The sequence below is a fragment of the Eutrigla gurnardus genome (assembly GCF_963514095.1).
Source record: "Eutrigla gurnardus genome assembly, chromosome: 10".
In the NCBI taxonomy this organism is placed as follows: domain Eukaryota; kingdom Metazoa; phylum Chordata; class Actinopteri; order Perciformes; family Triglidae; genus Eutrigla; species Eutrigla gurnardus.
The window spans coordinates 12,813,490-12,838,623 of record NC_139924.1 but is presented as its reverse complement, the minus strand read 5'-3'; the positions used below and the strand labels follow the sequence as shown (position 1 = coordinate 12,838,623).

Here is a 25,134-nt window from a genome sequence, read left to right as displayed (position 1 = left end):
ATCATAGAAAGAGCAGCGTCTTTATTTATGACTGTGTTTAAATTAATCATACCTTCGGTATTTCTAAATACCCTGGTATACCGTGATACCGCCCAAGCCTAAACTGTTGCTCATTAGAGCACTTACAAGGCATGACATAGTGAGTAGTAGAGTTAACATGATTGTGGTCATGGTGCCACAGCAAACCGTAGTTGGTCTTATATAATGGATTGGTATTTGATCCAACTTGTAACAAAGTGATACAGATCAGACCAATATAGCATATGTAGTTCTGCCAGGCTCAATGAACCGGTCTCCCCTTTCAGCATGCTAATCCACAGCTTAGGGTAATAGGATTCAACAGAGAGCCAGCCAGCCTTTGGCATGGAGCCAAGACATATGACAGGTGTCACAACACAGACACAGAAATCCAATGGCAGCCAATTCCTGGCCAAAATTTGACTGTGGCTTCCCAGTCAGGCTATTAAAACAATTTCCTGAAAGCTCGTCTTTAGCAGCTGTTGATCACAGTTCCAGTCAGAGGGGGTGATGATAGTTGTGGTCGTCTGCTGGAGAAGCAGCACACAAGGACAGTTCTCGCTGTAGTCCAGAGTAGACTTATGGGACAATATCCCTTGACCTCACATTTTGTGAGGAAACCTTTTACTGCATCACATATAGAATACATCCTTTTTTAAGGAGTTCACGAGGGACAAAAAAATAATGTATAAATTAAATTAGCAACATTGTCTCGTCTCTCTGATCATTCCTGGAGGCCTATTTTTTTAAAGGTTCAGCCTATGTCTTTCACTTCTCTACAATGATAGCCACAGATTTTTCAAGTCACTCATCCAGGTCCAGAGATGAACATGAAGACAGCTTCCCTTAGCCCTTTAACTTTTTAAGTTCAAGTCTGCTTCCAGACTTCCAACAAAACAGATTACAAAGGAGCACCAAGTATGAACTAGTTGATTGAGAATGTGAAGGGAACTATATGGAGATAGCATGGAGGAAATAATATGAGACTGATTTATTATTGATGACCATGTGGACCATATGGAACGAGCGTTTGTGGCTCATGACAACCTTTCCATTTCAAAGCTAAATTGGAATTCGCTGCTAAAACAACAAGAACAAGGAAGAACACTTCCTCTGCAATAATCATAAAGCTGGCGCACGCTTGCTCACGCACAACAAAGCTAAGACTTAAAAGCTGAATATGAGTGAAAGTTAAGTAACTATACTGCAGCGTTTTTAATACATCCATGATTGGTTGTGGTGGACCAGAAGTAAAATAAATAGTGTTTGTCGTGCTGAACATTCCTCATAACAGCTGAGCTACCGTCTGACTGCTAATCCATAAAACTCATTACTCGGACAATGGATTGTCTCCTGCACATCTCCCATCCATCTCAGGGTCTCTCCCTGCTTCCCTCCCTGTAACACTCAAGGTTACATTTGTTTCAGTCTTTGCTGATATTCAAATCTCTGTAATGATGACAGAAATTGACTTTGGTAATTTACAATAGAAAATGCTAGAGCAGGGGTGTCAAACTCATGTTACCTCATGGGCCACAAATAGCCCAAGTTGATCTCAAGTGGGCCAGACCAGAAAAAAACAGAGAATATTAAACTATAAAGAGCAACTCCTCAATTTTTCTGTCTTTAAGTGTAAAGAAATACATTTTGAAAACGTTTAAACTCAAACCAGATGATGAAGCCTGACATGTCTCGCTCATCTCTCAGCTACAAACAAAAGCAAACTGCTGTTTCCTCAAACCAACAATTCAATTATCTTCTCTGTTCTCAGTTGTTGTTATTTTTCAGCATGATGAGTAGCTTTGAATGTTGCATTCTTGAGCACTGAAAGGTGCTGTGAACACAAGAAAGAAAGTCTGCAGCTTTACGACTCCCCTCAGCGTACTGAGGCTCACAGGCCTCACAGCGACAGACAATCTGACTGCATATAAAACCTTTAAGATACAGAAAACAACCAGAACATCAGAGTCTGTTTGACTATGGGTTTCTTGATAAGTCCATTATGCCTCACGAGCAGGGCTGGGAATCTATGGCTAAATATAATTATGATAGAAATCAGGAACTATGTGAAGAAAAAGGAGAAAAATAATACAAATCTCTACAGGACATTTGATACAAGCTTTCGTTACTTACAGTTTTCAATTTAAGGCAAAGATCACTTCTTGGTTGTGTTATAAACATAAATAATGTTTCAGAAAAGATCATGAACATAAGTCATAAGTAGGGATGTGACGATATAGGATTTTATCGCAAGAACACAATAAGTTGATGGTGGAGAATTTCCATTGATTTGAAAAAAATGTCTAGCACACTATCATGGTAGAGAATTAACGATTTAAAAAAATAAAGGACACAAAAACTAAGTTTCTATGCATTTATAATTTTTTATGCAGGAAAACCTTTATTTATGATAATCTTATCTCAGATGATTTGATTGTTTTCACTATAAAAGGATGTTCACTAAATAAATATGTTTGCCTTATCTGTGACGCTGTAAAAATATCTGTTTATTAGCAAAATGTAAAGTGATTCCAGTATGTTTAGCGTCATTTTAAGAGTTAAGCATATTTTGATGATTATCGGGATAATATCCTGCATCACGAGAATCTTGGCAGGATAACCATGACATCTAATTTTTGTCCTATGAGAAGGCATCTCTTCTGTTCAATTAAATTCCTTTTTATTTATATAGCCCCAAATCACAAATTTCCCCCAGAGGGCTTAACAAGCGTTACAGCATACAACATCATCTGTCCTGGGACCTCCATCCATTATCTATCTACGATGGAGAACAGTCCCGTCTCAGTCAGGTGCCTTGTCCGACATGATACCCACCTAGAGGTGCGACTCTCTCCGATTGACAGCAGAGATACCATACCATTCTCCAGGGAACATCCTTAGAGAGGTGCTGCCCCCGCCAGCATATACCATAGCAACAGAAACTACGTCATCCTGTCCTGAAGGCCGTTATTCCCGAAGTTTTCAACTCGTAATACTGTAACATTGTCAGCTAGCAACGGATTCAAGCTCTGTCATGAGTCAAGCTCTCTCGTTCTGGAAAGAGTTAAGAACCAAGAGTGTGTCAGTCACTCTCTCCCCAACACACACACACACACACACTCATACACGCGCACACACACACTTACACAGACACAACGTTAAGAGGATAAACTGTGAGCAGGCAGATTAAAGGCAGCGTCCAGGTTCTCTGGACAAGACAGGCTCTTTCAGCCCTCTGTCCTTAATTGGCAAAATAAAGCTCAGCTAAATTTACTCCCTACAACTGTATCACTGTATATTTTTTATGTTCCATACATGTCTTTAATATGTGCATGACACTGAAACATTTCCCCCACTGTCAACATTTACCACAATACAACTTCTCTTGGACTATGTTTTTAGCAGAGGAAGGTTGTACAAAATACAATTTGCAAATAGGCATGGGACAATATGGAAATGTCATGTCTCGATTACCCCAGCCAAAATAAATACGATTGTGGATATAATCCTGATAATTATCAAAATATCCTTAACGTTTAAAATGCCATTTAAACATAGCATTATCACTTTACATTTGATTAAAAAACACATTATCAGTACACAGCATTGCTCCTCTCTTTATCCGAGTGTCCAAGACGGCCACAGATCTGATGATACGACCACAAGGTCGATCATCCATCTCTGACCTAGGGTGTTCTGGTACCAAGTACACTTATAAACGTCCCTATGGTGTTTGTAATGGCCAATCCATGACTAGCACAGAAGTCCAGCAACAAAGCACCACTCTGGTTCAGATCAGGCAGGCCGTTCCTCCCAATCACTCCCCTCCAGGTTTCTCCATCATTGCCCACGTGAGCAATGAAGTCCCACAGCAGAACTATAGAGGGACAGTTGTATAACAGTCCAACAACTGCGCCTTGGTTCCACAGCTGCCACATTTACATCATTGTTTCTTGGGGTTCCACCACCAGATTCACACTGTGGTCATTTTCTGCCCCGTTTGGAACTATTACACAGGCCAACAGCAATGTATGCTGTTTGGCCATCAGGGGGCAACTGCTCTGGTGGCAAAAATAAGTCTGATTGCATGGAAGTCTATGAAGTCTTTTCAGTAGGCTGGGCGATATGGCCGATAAATAATGTTGCAATATATTTTATATCGTGATACATGATTTATATTGAAATATTTAAAATCTCACTTCCTGCATGCATAATTTAACCCTTTGATGCATACATTGACATCAGTCTTACGAGCCATTACTAGAAAAATAATGAGAAGCACTACAGCACCACCTAGTGGTTAGAAGTGAGATGCAAAAATCCATTCCATTACTCCGGTTCCATTTTATGTATGTAGCCCATTACTCCATGATACCTGACCCGGTTTTACGGGAAGTCAGCAACATGAACATTGAGACAAAGATGTTCTTGAACCAGCTAAGACCCGGCTGCACACCGGGAATTTAGTCAACTCAAGTCATCTGAAAAAGAAAGGTCTGTGCTCTTCCAATGAGGTAAGATAATGTAACGTTAACACTCATCTAATTTAAAACAAAAGCAGTTAACTAGTTAGCTGGTTCAAATATTAGCCAGGTCGACTAGCTAACCACAAACATACCCCTACATTATAAACTTTAATTACATTTATAGGAGGTTTTCACATCTAACCTTCATAACTCAGAGCAGTAAAATCATCCTTCATAACTCAGAGCAGTAAAATCATATTTATCAAATATACTGTATGTCTCAACACAACCAAAATCTCCATCCTGTGTTAATCATATATATCTTAAAACAAACCCAGCTGATGAAGATGTTTCCCAGTAAAGGGCAGAAAAGGGTGGACCACCAGAAAGCTTTTAATGTGGAACAATTGCATGAAACTCTGGGTTTTGTTTAAGTTGCTTTAAGGATAGAGTCACAATATTTCTTTATATTATAGAGCAGGTATGCGAAGAATGCTTAAAGTGACCGGCCATTAGCTGACGACTGGCGTCTATTCAGGAACGTATGGTATATATTATGCAAACGCACTGATTCAGAGTGTGTTAGGGACTTACAGTGTGTGACACCAGCCAGGGTCTGGTAGAAGGTGGGCATGTCACTGTCATCTGTGAGCGTGACACACACTCCTCCAGACAGAAGCCATCTGGATAAAGTGAAGGCCTCCTTGTTCTGTAGGAGCCAGTTCCTGAAGCGCTCATAGTTCACCTTGTCACCCTGCCACGACACATAAACTCACAATTAGGCTGCTGGTCTGTCATATAAATATATATACACACACAAATTTGATGGAGAAGAGCGGGGGGGGGGGAGTAATAACAGGTTCATGTGCGAACAATGATGAGGCACTTATTGTGTGATCTCTTACCTGGAAGCGTCTCACAGTACCTGGAATAATGACCTGTTGTTCCCAAGATATCACATCCTCATTATTCATTTTAAATGTAAAGTTTGGACTAATTTTTCAATCATTTAAATGCTGCCAGCATAACAATTAAAGTTCTATGTTGATGGACCGTATTAGGGGGTCAGCAAAAGAGTCAACACATCGTTGATCCTGGGAACTTGATGGTAGCCCAAAAATAAAACTTGGTTTTAAAAAGTTGTAGTGTCTGCATTCTGTACAAAAGATTGTTTATGAGGACAGAGAACCTCCACTTTGCAACTCCACTGTGTGGTTTTGTAGTTTGTTATGTTGTTCATACATCTGCAACTGAGACATGCATCTTCTCGCAAGACCTTCAACTTTTGGATCAGGTGAAAATCTCAGATGAGATGACTACTGCCAAACTTGCCTCCTTGTGGTTTCATGAGCATGTGACTCTACTGATAAAAACAAACTCAATGACATGAACCAAGGAGATAATGAAGGTTATGTGAAAGCTATCAGTGTGTAGCTCACTAAGTCCAAAGTAATATATGAAAGACATTAGATGAGTGTGGTTGTAAATGTTCATAATTTATACATCGGCTGTTGTGTTTGCTGACCTCGCCGAAGCACTTCTTTAAGGAGGCCGGGACTTCTCCATCCAGGACCTGCAGCACTGCTTCGATATCTTCCCTGGCAGCATGTCCGCTCAGATCACTGGCAAACAGGCTGAAGAGGTCTGTGAGGGTGCCGACACACAAACACACACACATCACAGGAAGGCAGGATGATAAGGGTGATAGGAGCTACAATGTCAATAACTTCCCGGTGGATTAGCCTGCCTGCAGCATACCGACCACAGCTATCAGAACAGGAATGAAGACAGGGAGACTTTGATACCATCAATGGATACCATTTATACTCCTGCCAGTGATAATCCGAAATAAGCGGTCACCCGCAGTTCAGATCATATACAGGTCATTCGCAGGTGGGTCAGTTAAAATATAAAGTAAGCATATTAGCCAACTTCCCTAAGATTAATTTAAATTATTAAGTAATAATATTTAAGAAATAATTACTTGTACTGTTTAAACATTGGTTGAACGTCTCTAATCTAAAAGAATGGACATGAGGTTCGTGCATGAAAGTGGGTCGGGTATCATTTTATCTTCATTTTCACGGTTCCAGTCGCGGTCGGGTTCAATGACAGCATCGCACGAGTTGGGGTCACTTGTGAAAGGACCCACGCATGACTGACTCCTGTGGCTGTGTGGCGGTGGATTGCATGTGACATGTCATTTCTTTTGATCTGCACCTTTGTCAGCCAGTTTCATATATTTCAAAGGTGGGACTCAGTAGTTCCATACAAGTTTGACCCAACAACTCCATAACTGGGAAAAAAAAAAAGAGGTTGGATAATGGCGCTCCTGTGCCTTAATTGGACTGATGTGAGGTACATGTCCACAAATCCCGCTCAGGGCTCTGGTGTCCAATCAAACCTTGCAGTGTCTGCGGTGCCTGGTACATAGTCACGTTTTAGGAAGATGCCCACACGCTCTGTGGCTCTCTGCAAATCATCTTTGCAGCTCTGCAGAAACTCTGTACATGCTTTTCCATGTAAGTATAAATCAGGCAAGAAGCCAAATTTACAGACCTGGATAACAAGCAGGTGCTTAGGAAGGCTACTTCCCTTCCTGAGTGCCAAGATCGCCCCCCTGGGACAGGGTAGTAGTTTTAAAGTTATGGACCATAAGATCAAAAATGTTCCTTCATCCCTGCTGCCCGACATGTCAAAAGGCAGATGGTAGCCGATTAAACTTGTGGGCTCATTTTCACAGATCACTTACATTGTTTACAGAAGCAATCTGTTAACAATGGTTTCTGCTTTTGTGCGTTTTGTATGGAACCTGCCGTCAAACTAATTTCCCTGAAAGACACAACCGAGATACTTTTGAATGGGATTTACTCGCAACACTGATTGAAGAATAATGATAACTAGATAATAAGTATATGTATCACATAGAGACCCTTCTAAAAATAGCATTAAGGCATAAGTGGGATGTTTTGAACTGGGGTTGTATGAGGTAGCCTACCAGAGCAAATGAAGAGAGTGGCCGGCATTAGTGTCAACAAAGCCATGACTCAGAAGAATAAAACGTTATTTTCTGATTATTTCTGTGTCAGTCTATACATTGATTTTTAGGATTTTTATTTGCATATTATACTTTTAAGTGCACTCTATATTTATACATTTAAATATATATATGTGCATTAACAAACAACTTACACTTGGCCTTCTCCTCATCGCGTCCTCTGGTCAGAAGCACCAGACCCACAATCAGATTGTTGAAGTGCAGCCCTTTAGACGAGCCTCCAAACGAGGTGTAGATCACCTAAAACACAAATGAGACACAGAACAAGTAATAAACAAGTAAGCAGACTTCCATTTGTTTCCTGCAGCCTGACAGCAGTGAATGTGTGGATGTCAGCTCAGAACAGATTTAAGCTGCCACCACCGAGTTTGATCACGGCATTTTCTCATTTACACATCAATGTAACTGTGTTTCACAGACAACAAAACTAGGTTGCAACAACATCATGAATGCCTGGAAAATCTCCTACAATCCAGTGAAGCAGCTATGCAATTAAGACGTTTAAATAATGTGAAGCCTGGTAGGAAGTGCGAGGAAGGAGAGACTTTATGCGAGGACATGTATTTGGCAGCATAACTGTGGGAACACCGGCAGATGAGCTGTGACACGGCCGGGGGATCACAATGGAAGATTACTTTGTTTATTGTGGGTACGTTTGTTCAAAAGTTAGGTTTTGGCGCAAGAATAATCTCCTACAGTCTTCCCTCCTCTCACCAAGCCGAGGGCTGAACAGGTTTGACCAAAGTGTTCAATATTCCGGTTATTTTTCTGATTTTAGGAACAACATATTTTATTGCACTGCTTTCACTTCTCTGTTGTGCTGTTCCTGCTAAATGTACAAACTGTTCCTCATTCAGAGTGCATCTCCAAGATGCAAACTATAAATACATTTCTAGCAAATCATTTAAACCAAAGATTACTCTTCCATGCTGGACTGCAGCCGCAACATTCAGGACCCTTTTTTCTTCAGGCTGACGCTGCAGGGAGCGGCATGACAGCTCCCCAAAACATCGTGATCGTCCCCCGATGACTAGCTATTAGTTTCACAAAACCTTGATTAGATATTCACATTTCAAACATCTGTATCATAGTCGAAGATGTCATGTCATCACATTTGATTTTGGGACAGGCATGAGACATTACCACAATTTCATGTCACGATTATCCTGCCAGAATATTATTTTTTCGCAATAAAATATATATCATCCAATCCCTATTTTGGGATGCCAAAATCATGATCGCAATTAATATTTGATTGATTGTGCATCCCTACTCAAATCACACACAAATAAACACTTGCCCACTTGCAACCTTCAGTGGATGAAAGTAAGAATAATTCATTTTGAGTTACGTAAGTAAGCAAGCAAGCATGAAAGCCAGGAAGCAGGAAAGGAAGTGTGAAAGAAAGTGATAAAGAAAGAGTCTTCCTGCCCTGAGCATTTGCACTGTATCATACTGTACAATATACAGAACAAGTACCTTTCAATAGATTTCTTAAAAACAAAAAAGTTGCAGTAGTTACACAGTTCTCACATCTTTTTACTTTTAAAGGCAAACATCTAGATTTCTATCTGTGAATTGAAACGTAATATAATTGAGACAGAAATCTTCCATCCACGCTGGGTGAAATACAGCAATATGCAAACACAGCAGCTGTTTTGAATTAGTGGAAAAAATAATGAATTTCTTTAGAAAGACTTTAGAATCCTTTTGGACGTTGCTTCCAGGGAATGTTTGTGTGTGTTATGCTAAAAAAAAAAACTACCAAAAAAAACCCCCACATTTATCATCATCACTATAAAATTATTTTTAAAAAACCCAAATGAGCTCAGCTCTCTTTTGCAAGATATAAATCCATCCCATGGGGGGTGCTGTTGTCAATCTACAAAGCTGCACTGAGAGCACAAAGGAGAAGGTGACACAGCAGTGTGTGCAGCAAGGCAGGAAGTTCACTTGTGAGCAGTGGAGAGGTGAGTCTGCAGTCAGTGAACTAATGAAGCTCATCCATGTCAGACACACACAACACCAGTTTCCCTTGTAGTTTATAAAAGAGAAGTCACTGTGCAATTTCTACCACAAAATGTACTGCATCTGCTATACATATACTGTATATAACCCTAACCCTATGTCTATCTATCTGAATCTATCTCTAGCGATTATTATCTATCTCTGTGCATCTCTATTCATTCCTATCTATATCTCTCTCTTTATCTCTATCAAATCTCTCCATCATTCAACTAAAAAACAGTAACAGGTAACAGTAGGAATCCACTATTGGCTATCTCGCCTTCATCAGGCTGTTTCTGGTTTCCTTATAAAACACATTGGGCTTCATGCAAGAACATGTCCACACTTATTCCAAGTGGCTTGAGCGATTGAGGAGAACATGTATCATTAGCATATTATTACTTTTGAGGCGATTTTGAGTTTGGAATGACAGAAATGACGTAGCCTTCTATTGTATTATTTCGTTAATTGGCATCCATCGTGTTCACGCTGGTAATTTTTACAGTCATCTGAAGTTGAGAGAGTTTGCAGAACTTGAAGTGAAACGCTCGTATGAGAAGCCCATACGAAAAAAAGGAGGGGAAGGGCAAGAATACGAAAACGACAAATGATCTGTAATCTGATCAATATATCACCAGATGGTGATTCTTCTCTTCAAAAACATTTTACAAAATCTCACGGTCATCAGTTCATTAAAAAAACATTATTCCCTCACAAAAAGACTTCTTAACCCATCAATGAGCAAAAATGTTTTCAATATAAGAAAAAGAAAATCTGTATTCTAACTTTTAAACAAGTGAGTGTTTTTAAATCATATATAAATGACCCTTTATGTAATTCAAACACATCCAAGTACACATCCACTTATTCTCTAGAAATCCTATTGATGGAGAACGAATATGATCACACAAACTCCAGAAATAGCTTCAAGTCAAATTCCGCATTCCTCTGGGCTTAAAGTGACCAGTTGAAAACGTCAGAATACCTCCCTCTTAAGAATCAACTACATTTAAAATATCCCCCTGTGATAAACATACCTTCTCTATTCCCATACATTTCAAAGCTCAAACTGGGCTGCACCTAGTAAGAAGTTGTAACATAAAAGGATTCCCATTGATCCATGTATTGATATTTAACAATATGTATCAAATGTTTTACATAAATGCAGCCATGACATTTTCTGAAACTAAGATTTTTATCAAGAGTGCTGAATGAACGTAGTAAACCTGCCCTGACCACAGCCTGAGAGGAGAATACTCAGGCATCATGATGTATTTCTTTTGAAATAAAGATGTAAAACTGTAAACTGTAAAACTGCAAAATTGGGTAAAACCACATTTGCAATTTCTGTTATGATCCATAATTGATCAGGTAGTTAAACAGATATGAGTCAGGAAAATGGCTGAGACTAGAGGAACTCCACGGGGAGACACTTGAGGTAGAAACATTGTTTTTCATGCACTGATCAATTTGGAGATTTGGGTCAATAATTCATATCATCTTCAGTTGAAAGATCTGATATTGATTCATAAATCCTGATATGGATCTGTTAATAGATGCCATTTCCTGTATCCTCTGTTAGTCTCACCTGACTGAGCAATGAGATCTGTCCACGTGAGAGACCGTGAACCGGAACATGACAGAAGCTGCTCCACTGAAAGCAGCGTCAGATGTCTGTCTGGTTGATTTATAAGTATGAGGACAGAGAGCTGGACTAAAGATATGAAACTGGGGTCAAATAATGTGTGCCACAAATATCTGAAACCATTTCACCAAACATCACCCAGAAACGCTATCAGCAAAGACGTCTGAGCCCAATCAAACCTCACTGGAGACATTTACAGTCAAGTTACCGTCAAATTCTCCACGTGTCCAAAAATGAGTGAGTCTGTAGCAAGCAACGTTCATATGAAGGATATACGGTCGTACAGCCTTGTGACGACTTGTTAATATACTAGAACCACGCTACGTATTAGCTACTCGCTAACATATGAGTGAAGTGGCATTTAACTTTTATTTATTTATTTATCTCAAGCATTCAACATACTGTAAAAGAAAATAAATACAAAAAATAAATTGAATACATTGAGAAGGAGCAGAAAGAAGTGAAATGCTTATAAAATCCATGTTAAGTGTCCTTAACGTGCGACAGCTGGACATCCAGAGCAACTGATTGGTCCCCGACTGTGAAAATCTCTTTTATAACCAAGCACCATTGGGCTAACAGCAGGTCGTCAGGCAATAGAAACACTCCCTCCTCGCACTGAAACCTCACCTTTGATAATCAGGGTCTGAAATTAGCACATCACATAATAGCATAGAAGCACAGATTTTATATTTATCGATTTTGAGGATCACTGTTTCTCTAGAACGCATAATCAAAAGGAGACTGTGTTGAAAACACAAGACAGACTATGTTTTTGAAGTGTCAGTATTCAGAGACTTCTGAATATTAAAAAACAACATGTCTGCGTCTTGACTGACTGATTAGGCTCAGGCCTTCTTTGATCTGTCAGAATGTGCAGCTGCCATGTTTCTGTTTGAAGAGACCAGCGGTATCCTAAGATGTGGACCGCTGTCACCACAGTAACGGCTGCCATGGTGACAAAGGAGCAGAGGAAGCAGAGATGCTGAGAGAGAGAGAGAGAGAGAGAGAGAGAGAGAGAGAGAGAGAGAGAGAGAGAGAGAGAGAGAGAGAGAGAGAGATGGATGTATGGGCTGATACTGTAGGTTAATTTACATCTATATTAACCAATTGAGATGTTCAGATGGGATGATCTCCATGGCGCATTGAAAAACAGCCTTTAGAGTGACCACCGAGCAAACTATTTCGAATCAATATCAGCTGATCGGTGGCTGCACGCGTAATCTGATCAAAATGTGGCAATAAACTTCAGCCAAGGCAACAGAGAGTCAAATAAATAAAAATGACAATTACAACAACAACAAAAAAACAAAAAGAAACATTAAAACTGCATGTAACCCTTCAAAATGCTTCAGCGAAGCTCATTGAGTAATAAAAGGAAAGGGACTGTATGTCACATGAATTTACATATTTTTGCATAACTTACCAAAACTGACATCCCTACTATAAACGATAAGCTATTAAGTCAACAAAAGCTCGAAACACTGAGTCTCCTTCTTTCTTATTTAGTAGTTATTTAACTCTCCTTTAGGACTTCATCAGATATCATCTCTCACCTTACTACAGGAAAGTCATCTGTATTCAGGTTATTTTGGTGGCGACCTGAACGGCATCCAGCATTTCACTGTAACTAATACTTCAGAGCTACCACGTATGAATATTGGCCGATATTTTGATATCGGAAATTTGTAATTTTCTATCCATAATATCAGAATCGGTCGGGTTTCAGCTACCATCGAGGTTAATGGTACATGGTGTGTGACATTACCTCAGCAACTTTATGGGGGACTCCATCTCCCAGCACTTCCCTGTAGAAGCACTGCTGGGTCATGTAATAGGTGAGACCGCTGGTTCTCTTGAAGGCATCTTTCAGACGCTTTAATTCCACATCAGTGACTGGAAAGAGACAGAAAGGAAAAGAGAAGTGATTAGAAGCAAACTTGATGTGAATTGTTTCTTCATTTTAAAACAATCTGTAAACTCTAAGCATAGAATAGAGTTACAGCAAAGAAGTGTCAGCAGCAAAAAAACAAACAAAAACAAAAAAAACCTGCAACACTGCATTTGTCTTGGTTTTTGTGTTTTGGGTGAAACAACCCAAAAATAGTCTGACAGGCTCCTTAAAACCGGGTATTTGTGGAACAACAATGTAACTGCTTTGACAGTCTTTCACACGGATTAAAATCTTACATTTCTATGTGTTCACACGCACACATACACACATAATCTTGAACAGCCAATCATATTTCCGTCAGTCAGAGATGCATCAAAGATTGACCATTTCAAGCAAATGCTAATACAGTCAGACAAGGCAGAAGAGTTATTGGTCTCAGAAGGAGCTCTTAAAGAATCTGAGCAGCAACAATGACTCCGTTCAAATCCAGTTTTAATACAAATATTTGCATAAGAGTGAGATTGTGGAGTTGAAGGGAGAAACAAACGCTGCAGCATCAAAGTAGAGTCGGAGTAATGAAAAGTGTCAGGTTACAACAGCCTCGATGAGCCAGGGCTCAGCAGAATCAATTCAAAGCAATGCAGCCCATTAGATTTCTGACCGACTTGATCCTGACCTGCTCTGATGTCATGCAGACGTAACCAAGGACAACCTCGGGGGATAAAGGCGGCTGCCGTTTTCGAGCCGCGTGTCGCAGATTGAACCAGTAAATAATACCATTGTCTTGTATTTCTGCTTGACTTTTTCGCTGCCAGGTAAAACTCTCTGTATCCGAAGTTGTGGCGCTGATGCACCTGACGTGATGCGTTTTACATCAACCAGCAAAGGAAGGGGAGAGAAACCACAGCAAATGTCGTCCTCCAATAATGTAGACATGTACGTCACACATTACCAACAAAAATGACTGCATTCGATCTATGAATCAAGTTGAGTTTGATTAAGTATGCATAGTTAATGGCCGTTAATGTCAAATTAATCACAAAGTTATTCAAACAACAGCAGCAAACTGAGTGTGTGTCTGTGTGTGTGTGTGTGTGTGTTGTGTGTAGGCACGGGACAATATGAAAATGTCATGTCACCATTATCCTGGTGATTGTCCTGATTCACAATATTATTCGGATAATCATCAAAATATGCTTAAAAATCTTAAAGGGGCGATTAAACATACTGGTATCACTTTACATTTAGTTAAGAAACAAATATATTTATTGTGTCAAAGAAAAGTTATCTTTTTTAGTAAAGAAATCATCATTATTCATAAGGTCCTCCTACATAAATAAAGGATAAATACGTGTATTGTAAATACACAAATTATATAATGTTGTATTCTTTACATCAGACTCTTTTTCCAGACAGCTTTTTCAAGTCACTTGTGGCAATACTTATATTTTCCTGATAATGGAAATTCACCATGGTCAAATTAATGAGTTTTTATTTTAAATCGCAATGTACGATTGCACAACAGTACTATTATTTACTTTAACAACAGTTACGTTAGGAACGTCACAACAACACACACACTTCTTTTTATTATCTTATGGTTCATTAGACTTAATCAAGGAACTCAATAAAAGATCAAGGTTTTCACTTTGCTTCTCCTCGACAGTGTACTTCAGCAAACAGTTTATCTTACAGAGTCCAGATAAAGACCACAGTGTGAATGTAACCTCCGAGTACAACACTCAAGATTTGATGGTGGAGACAAGGAAACACACACACACACGCGCACACACACACTCCTACCGATTCAACTAAAACGATAGGATAGTTGTAAATATCATCTGATACTTGACTAGAAAAAAAAAAACGACTAGCTCGCTTTCATGGTAAGACTAGCGCCTGATTTAATCGATCCGCTAAAATAAATAAAGAGAATGAATCGCTTTAGCTTCACCAATAATCTATATGCGTTAATTCTCATGAATCGCTATTCTTAATTATGATTAATATTTTAAGACTTTTAAGACACTCTCTCCCCTGCCAGCATGTAGCCTATTGACAAAATAACTGAGCAATGTTTAATTACATTTTTGTATTCAGCATAAAACACACACACACACACACACACACACACACACACACACACACACACACACACACACACACACACACACACACACACACACACACATCGCTCACATACTATAAAACACATACTAGTATTTTGTCCTCCTTACATTATCTGCTGCTCACTGTACAAACAAAGGGATCTAAAGGAAGTCAATTAAAAGGAAACTGCTTTCAACAGAAATCCCAGGAAGATGGTGTTTGATAAAACACTTTATTGAACTTAATCACCATAAAAAAAACACTCACAATAAGGTGATTATGGTGAATTTCTACTATCAGAATAATCAGAGATAATGTCCCTGGTATGTTAAAGTGCCATATTTTAGAGTTTTAAGCATGTTTTGATCATTGGGAATCACAAATATTTTGGCAGGTTAACCGTGACATTAAAATGTTCATATCGCTCCATGTCAGGTGAAGTAGCAATAGAAGTGCAGACTGAATGAGTCTCTTTTCTCCTGTCAGGACAGATGAGCAAAGATTGGAGGGAGGCGTTTTTTGAGGCAACATTTCCTGACTAAGTAAGCACAGCAGGCCACATGTGTTCTGTAACTGTATTAAAGGAATAGTTTGACAATATGGAAATCATTTCTATAATGTCTACGTACAAAGAATAAAGTGTAAAAAATGAGAAGTTTCCACTGGCAACCTCAAAGTGACAACAAGACTCCAGGAAGGCATCGCCCCCATCAAGGAAATAGTCCTGCATGCCCTACACCCCTCACATAACCGTGTGCTATTTTTGTAATTTTCCTATGAATTTAACACATGAGACCTAACTGTTATTACTAAGGTTTAGGGGTGATGCAGGTGGTGACACAGCCAGTCGAGCTGCTTTCCCTGCTCCAAGTTTTAATGCTTTTCCCAAATTGGAATAATTCAATTGACAGATTATTATTTTCAAGGTTTTTTTGGTGGTGCAAAAAAAAAAAAATTGCAATGCATTTCAAAAGCCATACACATCAAGTATCTAGTAGCTAGAAAGTATTTTGTCAAATAAATGGACTCAAGTAAAACCTACAATATTTCCTTCTGAGATGTAAGTGGAGTAGAAGTTTAAATTTACATCAAATGGAAGTACTCAGTAAAGTTAACTACCTCAAAACTGTACTTGTAAACGGGTAGTCTAAATGTAATTTGTTACATTCCACCACTGCCGGAGCAACATTATTTAAAAGAGCACAGTTCTTCATAGACCTATCCTCTCTGAAAGTGGATCAGATTGATGAATGTAACTTCAAAATATTAAAGATTTTCTTTCGGGAGATTTTCTTCCAGGGAGGTAAAGTCCACCCTCCACAGTCTCACAAGACCCTGTGGGAAACATTACTTACTATGTGTACCTGTGTGAGTGAGAACCAGGGATTTCCCTGGTTACAGTTTGAAAAACATGACACAATGTTTAATGTGCCCCAGAAGAGCAGGGAGTCCACCTTCTCACAGCAGGATGTTGTTCAGACTATATTACAGATATATATTCTAACAGAAACAAAACAAGCGTAAAATCTTCTGCAGAGCCAAATCAGCAGTCCACCTCGCCTTTCTCCTCTACAAACCTGATCTTTCACAACTTTACGACACATGAGCACATATTAATATTTGCCAAACCTTGGTTATAGTGTAGCTTGTGCAGTAAGCGTTTTAACTGCTGCAGTGTTTGTATTACACTTAGGACTGTTTGTCATACTGGCACCAGCATTGGAACATTTCAACCGTATTTGAGCTGAAACGATTCAGCAAATAAGGAATTCGTTAATCAGATTTTGTTTATTTGATTAATAGCCTAAATCATTTTCCAAGAAAAAACATTCCTCACTTCGAGCTTCTCAATTGTGAGCAATGCAACGGGTTCAGGTCCAGGTCTGCATCTCTCGCTCCCTCCCTCGTTTCCTGTTATCTCTACTGTCTGTAATAAAAACAAACTAACCCAACTCCCGCCTCCAGCTCTGCACAAAACCCTGACGAAACTCAACAAGTGCTGCATTCAGTGGATTTCTGTCATTTGTAACAACAGCGACATCACGCCGATGTGGTGGTGTTGCATCGTGACCTGTGGCGCAAAAAGTGGGTATGCACTATATGCGCCGCATAGGGGCACCAGGTATTTTTGGGGTATTTATATCAAGCTGCTGTTGTGCATTTCTAAATACCTTTGTTTTACAATTTGTTTAGTATATTTATGATTCACTTCACAGAACAAATGTTATTACTGGAAAATAATTTAGACACCACCAACGGCCCCTGTAACACAATGCACACCAGCATGGTACCACCTCCACCTCATTTTGAACCAGGAAAAACCCTACCCAGGCTAATTATGTAGCTGTGGCAGCTTCCTGATCACCCACCCAAGCATGTATCAAGTATAATCAATAACCAGGAGTCCGCTGGTGGGGTTGACAGCACCTTCGTGCTGGTGAACCCTGTGCTCGGTAGTTAATGGACAGCCTGCGGACAGTTGAGCAGAGCAGGCCGTCCATCAGTGAAGCTCCACTGGGAGAAGAGGAAGCAGCGAAGCAGTCAGCCTGTTTCAGGTCACTGCTGCCATTCGTGCTGAAACCAGGAGTGGATTAATGTTGATGACCAGAACGACGCCGACTATGAGATCAGTGATGCGACTGGCTGAGAGTAATAATCACCACAGCTGCTGATCACTTTACACCTTCACCCAACCAGTATACACGCTGCACTGCTGAACATACATGATACAAAATGGGAGGTGTGCATGGAGATGCCCACACAGTCTGTGCCCCTACCAGCTGGTGCTTGGCGTTTATTATTCAAATTTCAACTGAGGGTGGAAAATATTAATGTGCAATACAATACACGCTTCTGCACCCTCGTAGGACCGGGCCGGTCTCCTTCTCTCCCTCGGGACTCGACCACACATGAACCTGATGCATGCTGACCTGCTGGATTCAAGGTGGCAAATTTGGAGTTAATCATGTTTTTAAGATTTAACGTGAACAAAACGTTACCTTTGATTTTACTATAATTAATTATGGTCCCATTCTATTTAGCTGGCATGCACATACCAAGGCCCACGGCTCACCTGCATGGAATAGGGCCGTCATTATGATTATAATGTTAATCTATGTTATCAACTGGGTATTATATTGCAGACGGTAATCCCATGATTAACCGTGATATAACATTGGTGAAATCTCTTTTCTTCTCTTATGAGGACCTGACTCCAAATAGCATGTTAAGAAAATGTCTAGATAGTGAGTTTGTGAAAACAAGTGTACTATTATACCACAGAGCTAACAAAAGAGTGCTACCAGATAATAGCAAAAGTGTTACAATTAGATGGACAAACGTGGAAGGGACACAAAGCAGTCCACATTATCGAGAACACTGTGGATTGTTGTCGCTGTGATGCAATGGGAGTATTCTTGGTCACTAGGCTGCATTAGCTGCAATAGTCACCATTCAGTGCAGAGCAAACAATGGGTCAGATTTCTGCTACGGCACCAATACACGATAATGCACGCACACACACACACACACACACACACACACTCACACTCATCAGACCAGGCTTGGGACATAACATGAAACAGTTATTGCTAGATACACCGCACTGCGTCCTAACGCTGGGTACACACAAAACCACGCAGCACTGTGTCAATTGGTGCACAAGCTGCAGCCTGGTTGTTCACACCAGAAGCACCAGTCAACAAGTGATTCTGCTCCTCTGCTGTTTTCTATAGAGCTAATCTCTGCCTGTCTGTCTGTCTGCTTGTGTGTGTGTTTCTGCTCATCACGCTCACTCTCTGTTTAAACACACCTGACAAATACGGGGGGTGCAGTCGAATAGTCTTTTTTGCTTAGGAAGGTTCCTAACTGAAGAAGTGACCCGGAAGTAAACAAGTGGCCGCCATGATAAGAGCCGTTCGAATTCTCTAAATGCAAAGGAAAGGAGCTCCAATGCTTCCTTTCAGACCTCCTTTAGCATAGGATGCAACAGACCTTCCTATGCGATAGGAAAGGAGATTACGCCGACCCACAATTCTTTGCAAGAGCAACATTTAAAGTGCTGCACACCAAAACAAACGATATGCCTATTTGCATATTTAACAGTTACTTTCATGCAGAAATATAGTAATTGGAATAGTGATGATAAATGTGTGGACAGTGATAATAATTGAATGTTTTTTTTATTTTTATTTCAATCATGTTGAAACTTGACAAAAACTAAACTAAAACCACAAATGAAACAAATTAAATGAAAATGAATAAAGCAACCGGTTAAACAGGAAGTCCATTATTGTAGTTTCTCCAGCGCAGACGCACGTCAATCGCCGGTGCCGATCATCAGCTGTCAATCATCAGCGGCCGCGTTATAATGACGTAGCTTAGTGAAAGTCCGGTCGGATTCTCTGAGCACCGCGGCCGACTTTTCCTAAATCCTTTTGAGTTCTCCTATCGCCTTTCCTTAACCCCGTGACGTTTTCCCCAGAGGTCAAGGAATAGGAGATAGGAATAGGAGTTAGGACCTTAGTTTTTGACTATTCGACTGCACCCATAGAATAAAAGCGTCATTTCATAAATACAATTAGAACCCGACTGATTTAATCGACCGATGTTAACCTTCTGCAGATTTATATCGTATCGGGGCATGCGCTATGTATAGATGTAAAACATGAATTTTTGAAGAATGACAGAAAACATGGTAAGTGCTGCTAGAACTTTATACATATACATATAAATATATATATATATATATATTAGGGATGCACCGAATAATCGGTAACCGAATATATTCGGCCGAAAATGGCAAAAAAAGCCACATTCGGCCTTCGGTGGAATGAGTTAAAAGCAAGGCCGAATAGTGGCGTGTGACGCAATGACGCAATTTAATGAAAAACTAATATAAATGAAAAACTTTGTGCTTTTTTTGAAAAGCAAAGGCTACTGGAATATTAAAAAAAATGTCAATATTCAATAAAAATGTACTTTATTTGAAAAACATGTCTAAGGCTATTTATGCAATATAAAAAAAATTGTGAAAAACCGCATTCATTATTCGGTATTCGGTATTCGGCCTTCGGCCAAGCGTTTAAATTTTATTCGGCTTCGGCTTCGGCCACAAATTTTCATTTCGGTGCATCCCTAATATATATATATATATATATATATATATATATATATATATATAAATAATTGTGCTTTCTTGCCAGATTTGCTGGCAGCACACGGAGAAAATAGAACAGATGCAGAAACGCTGAAGATGGCGAGCCAACCATGGCGTTCCACACCACACTAGGGAATAGGGATGGGACGATATAGGGTTTTATCTCGGACTAAGATAAAAAATACTCACAATAAGTGGATCATGATGAATTTCCATAATCAGGATAGTCGTAAATATCATCCGATAATCGACTAGCTTGCTATCATGGTAAAACTAGCACCTGATTGAAATTTTTTTTTTTTTTTTTTTTTAAGAGATTTTTAAAAATAATTCATCCTGTATTTATTCAGGGAACATGATGATGATTTATGATCATCTTCTTAAAGATTTAATCTCTTCACTTGAAAGGGATTCACTGATTATGTTTTAGTACCATTTTAAGAGTTTTAAGCATACTAGCAGAATATCGGGATAATATCATGAATCAATCATTTTGGCAAGATAATCGTGACACTAAAGTTTCATATCGTCCCGTGCCTACATCACATTCTGTGTGAACAACCCAATTGGTTTACATGGACACCAAAGGACGGCACTTCTTGGAAAACCGTGGCGCTTCACGGTGCTTCCACCTCCAGTGTGAACCCAACATTACCATTTCTCCTCCTCTGCATTCACAGCAGGTTTCCAGTGTTCGAACACATTACTAAATTATCATGGCAGCAGAGCAGCAGCCCGCCAAGCCTCCTGCTGTGACTCAATGTTTGCTGTCCTAGGAAATAAACTGGGTGTGCTGTTAGCAGTAAGCCAGGAAACACCCCTACAGGGAACACAGAGGTGTCTGGAGCAACATGCAAATACTGAACTCACATAGGCCCCAGTGACCTCTTAGTCAAGGTGAACTGTCTGCAGAAATGCCTGCATACAGAAATATACAAAGACTGCTTTTCTTAAAAGCTCATTTCACCTGCAGGGCACCCAAAATTCAGCATGAGGCTTTATTTCTATGCAGTTGGAAAGAGAAACACAACTTCACAACAACAAGGGTTTTTTTTAGAAAAAACTTTGGAAAGTTTCCATTTACCTATGGATACAGGATGATATTGTGGATTGTGATAAAATACACTCAAAGTTGGTCATGGTGAATTTCCCTTCTTGGGATAATCGTGGTCAACATAATTGAGGTTATTCAGAGTCTTTCCTTTGTTTTGCCTCCAGCTGAGACAGAGACGATCCATGACATGGGCTGTAAAAGGGTGTACACGATAGCTATTTCACCACAAAAACTTAAATAAGGTGGCAGCTGGCTGGACGGAGAAGGCCTGAAAGTTTCCCACATATTGTTGGCGATATTGTATGTTATTTCCAGTAAATATCAAAATAAAAAGCATATGTTTTCTATTTAAAAAGCAAATCTACAACCACAAACCAGGAAGCACAAGGTAAGAATGCAAAGTAGAGGCCTATCCACTGATAAGGCCTGCTGACGTTGAGCAGGAAGTGGAGGCTGTTCTCAGGTGTTCTGCTGAGTGTCTGAGTAGTTGGAGTGATAACCTGGTTTTTGCACTGATGGTCAACCACTAAAGGTTCAACAGCCTTGTCAAGGTGGGACTCTCTAAAAACATTTCTAAAGTAGGACCTGATTAATGAGAACAATCTGAACACACAACATGAAGCTGTGTCCTCCCCAGGCCCCCCCCTCTCTCTCATCACCACACACACAGCGGGTACCAACAACCGACAGATCAATGGGCTGAACGGTCCAGACGATTGTGGCAGACTGGCAGTTGAATAAATCATGGGTCTACAAACTCAGGCATTTACATCTATATATTAACCAATTGAGCTGTTCAGACAGGACGCATCACGATCTGTGTGGCGCCGTGGGGCTCCCAGTCACGACATGGCTGGACACGCACACATAAATGCTCCGTGGCGCTGGGCGCACTACCGCAAGCTCTGGGCTGTGGCGCAAACTCCGAGCTCGGCGCCACGGAGTTCGCTGTAGTGTCGCTCTCAGAGCGAATTCAAGAGCAGGCTTGATGGGAGATAAAGCTTTTTATTGGGTCATTGATAAGACACCTCTTCTTTTAATGCATTTGCTTACTTAAGGAGTGTTTTAAATTGCAATCCACGATGAAATCCTATATTGTTCCGTTATGCCTAGTGATATTTTCAGTGCTCTGAAAATGTATTTTGATGATTATCAGGATAATATCATGAATTGTAATTATTTTGGCAGGATAATCGTGACATGATATTTCAATATCGACCAATACCTAGGCAAGCGTTATGGTATATTATCTCTGCCTTCCTTCATATTTTATTTAACATACTCCTCTCTCCCTCACATTGTGCTGCTCTATTTCCTATCTATCCTATGTCTCCCAGCTACTTCTATATTATATTTTTTAAAAAAGGATTCACAGGCCCTACACAATTTCGTATTCAGCATATACACTTGGCTGGCCAAAGACATGGGCAACACTGTCAGGGTTTACAGCATGCAATGCTATTCAACAGCTCCACATCCTATGGCTTCAAATTGAGTCTACATCCACTTGCAAGGGCAGACAGGAGTTGTGTTAATTGAACAGTATCAGGGATAAACAGTCAGCTGCTACTTCTGGAAGTAATCTTTTTGAATGAAGATTATCGTGAACATCAACCTTGATGTTACTCAGCACAGAATCACACTAGCCTTCCGGGTAATTTCACAATACCACAAGGCTATAAATGATTCACCTGGGTTCCTGGCAAATCATGGATCGTTAAACACTGTACATTGGATGATACAATGAGAAGTAACTGCCCAGGGCTGTGAAATTAAAACCTCCAATATTTTAAGATTCAGCTGGAACACCAGAACAGATCCAAAATCAAAAACTGAACTTATTATAATTGCAGGGCAGCCAGGGCAATTTTCCCCTATACAAGTCCCATTCTATGATTTAACATTTCAAAAGAGGGTTTCAAATGTTGATACAAATCAGAAATGTAGGCTATTAATAGCTCATGATGCACAAACATATGCAATGCTGATCCAATGTGTTCTATTCGCTCATATATCATGAAAAGCAGATTCAAATGTCTGAGCATCAGATTCTACTTTGAGGTTGAAGAGAACACGAGTATCTCTTGAATAACAATAACAGCAATTCTACTGAATGCATGTCAGCAATTACACACATAGCGCTGTGGTTCCAAATTGTAAACAAAGTGAACTCAGAGTGTATAATGCAGGAGTCTTGAAAGAAGTCTGACCCTGGATTTACTACAGGAATACATCAAAGGCTAAGCTTTCCAACAGGATTTCCCCTGACCGTTATTCTGCTGGTGTCCCACTAGGCTGAGCTTCCATGAAAACTGACCCCATAATTTGGGCAGTCGAGCCTTCTTTGGGAATTAGGAATGCTGCCATGTGACTGGTCAGATAAGGCTGGGTGCATGGCTGGATAATTCCACCGCCTCTGTGTGTGTGTGTGTGTGTGTGTGTGTGTGTGTGTGTGTGTGTGTGTGTGTGTGTGTGTGTGTGTGTGTTTGTGTGTGTGTGTCTGTGTGTGTGTGGTCACATGTGATCAGAGTGGGAATGAATGTCAATCAGCTTGAGGAATGTCAAAACCACCACACGAGGAGCTGATATCAGTTGAAGAAGCAATTTAGGCAATAGACGTGTGTGTATGTATATATATAATAAAATAAGATTATCATGGATAGGGATGGGACAACAGGATTTTATCGCAGATCGTGATAAAAAAATCTCACAATAAATGAATCACAGTGAATTTCCAATATTAGGATAATCATAAATATCATCACAAGTGAATTTAAAAAGCTGTCAAAACTGTCATCATAGTAGAAAAGTTAAAAATAGAGCCTGTTAAAAAAATAGGACTCCAGGAATTATCAGAATGAATAGACTCATGCAAGGTTGCATTATTTTATCTGTCCTGGCAATCTTCACTAAAGTAAAGATGATCCATCTATGTGTCAATAAAAATGTGTTTGTTTCTTGATGTGAAAAAGTGATTTAAATAGGTTTTGCTGCCATTTTAGGGGTTTAAAGCATATTTTGATGATTATCGGACTAATATTGTGAATCACAATTTAGGCCACAATAATCATGACTAGGCATGGGACGATATGAAGATTTAATGTCACGATTATCCTGGCCCAAATAATTGCAATCCATGATAGTATCCTCCTCAAAATATGAACGTCTTTTTAGTGGAAAAAATGTAAATGATCTTAAATAACATGATCATAAATCATAAGGTATCCCTGTTTAAACAATTAAAATGTATTTTTATGCTGTGTTGTTTTTTTTTAAATCCATTTTTCACTTCTCCACCATGATAATGATCTACAGCTTTTTCAAGCCACTCCACGATATCTACTCTTATCCTGATAATGGGTATTTTTTTAATCAAGGTGCATCTGGCAGAAAATAAGCTACAGGCCGTAATAATTTAAATAAATATGAATGCAAAGGACAGGTCTGTATAACTCCCCTGTAGAGCCATGATGAAGGTATGACAATGTCCTGTGTGACAGCCTCTCAGAGACTTGAATCAAGACAATTGGCTCAGCTATTTGGCAACCTAGGGAGTAAAGTGCAACAAGAAGGTAATCAAGGATAAGCTATCATATGATCGCTCTGATAAAAGCTCAACCACATCTTACATAAGACTAAACATCAATTACAACAAAGCTTCCTCCAGCTTTGCTTGTTCTATGCAAATGTTCTCCTGTATTATCAGCTGATCTGACCGCAAAATG

The 25,134-nt window shown here is 39.7% G+C and overlaps 1 protein-coding gene across 6 annotated transcripts in view; it reads right to left on the bottom strand.

Annotated features, from left to right (window-relative positions):
- usp32 (ubiquitin specific peptidase 32) overlaps nt 1–25,134 on the bottom strand; it is a 48,760-nt gene that overhangs the window by 22,311 nt on the left and 1,315 nt on the right. For all 6 annotated transcript variants that reach the window (XM_084018626.1, XM_084018628.1, XM_084018625.1 and 3 more), the window contains exons 2-5: nt 12,963–13,090; nt 7,677–7,782; nt 6,010–6,128; nt 5,079–5,238 (exon numbers count right to left, since the gene is read on the bottom strand). In XM_084018626.1, coding sequence (XP_083874752.1) covers nt 5,079–5,238; nt 6,010–6,128; nt 7,677–7,782; nt 12,963–13,090 — 513 coding nt within the window. The remainder of the gene's footprint in view (nt 1–5,078; nt 5,239–6,009; nt 6,129–7,676; nt 7,783–12,962; nt 13,091–25,134) is intronic.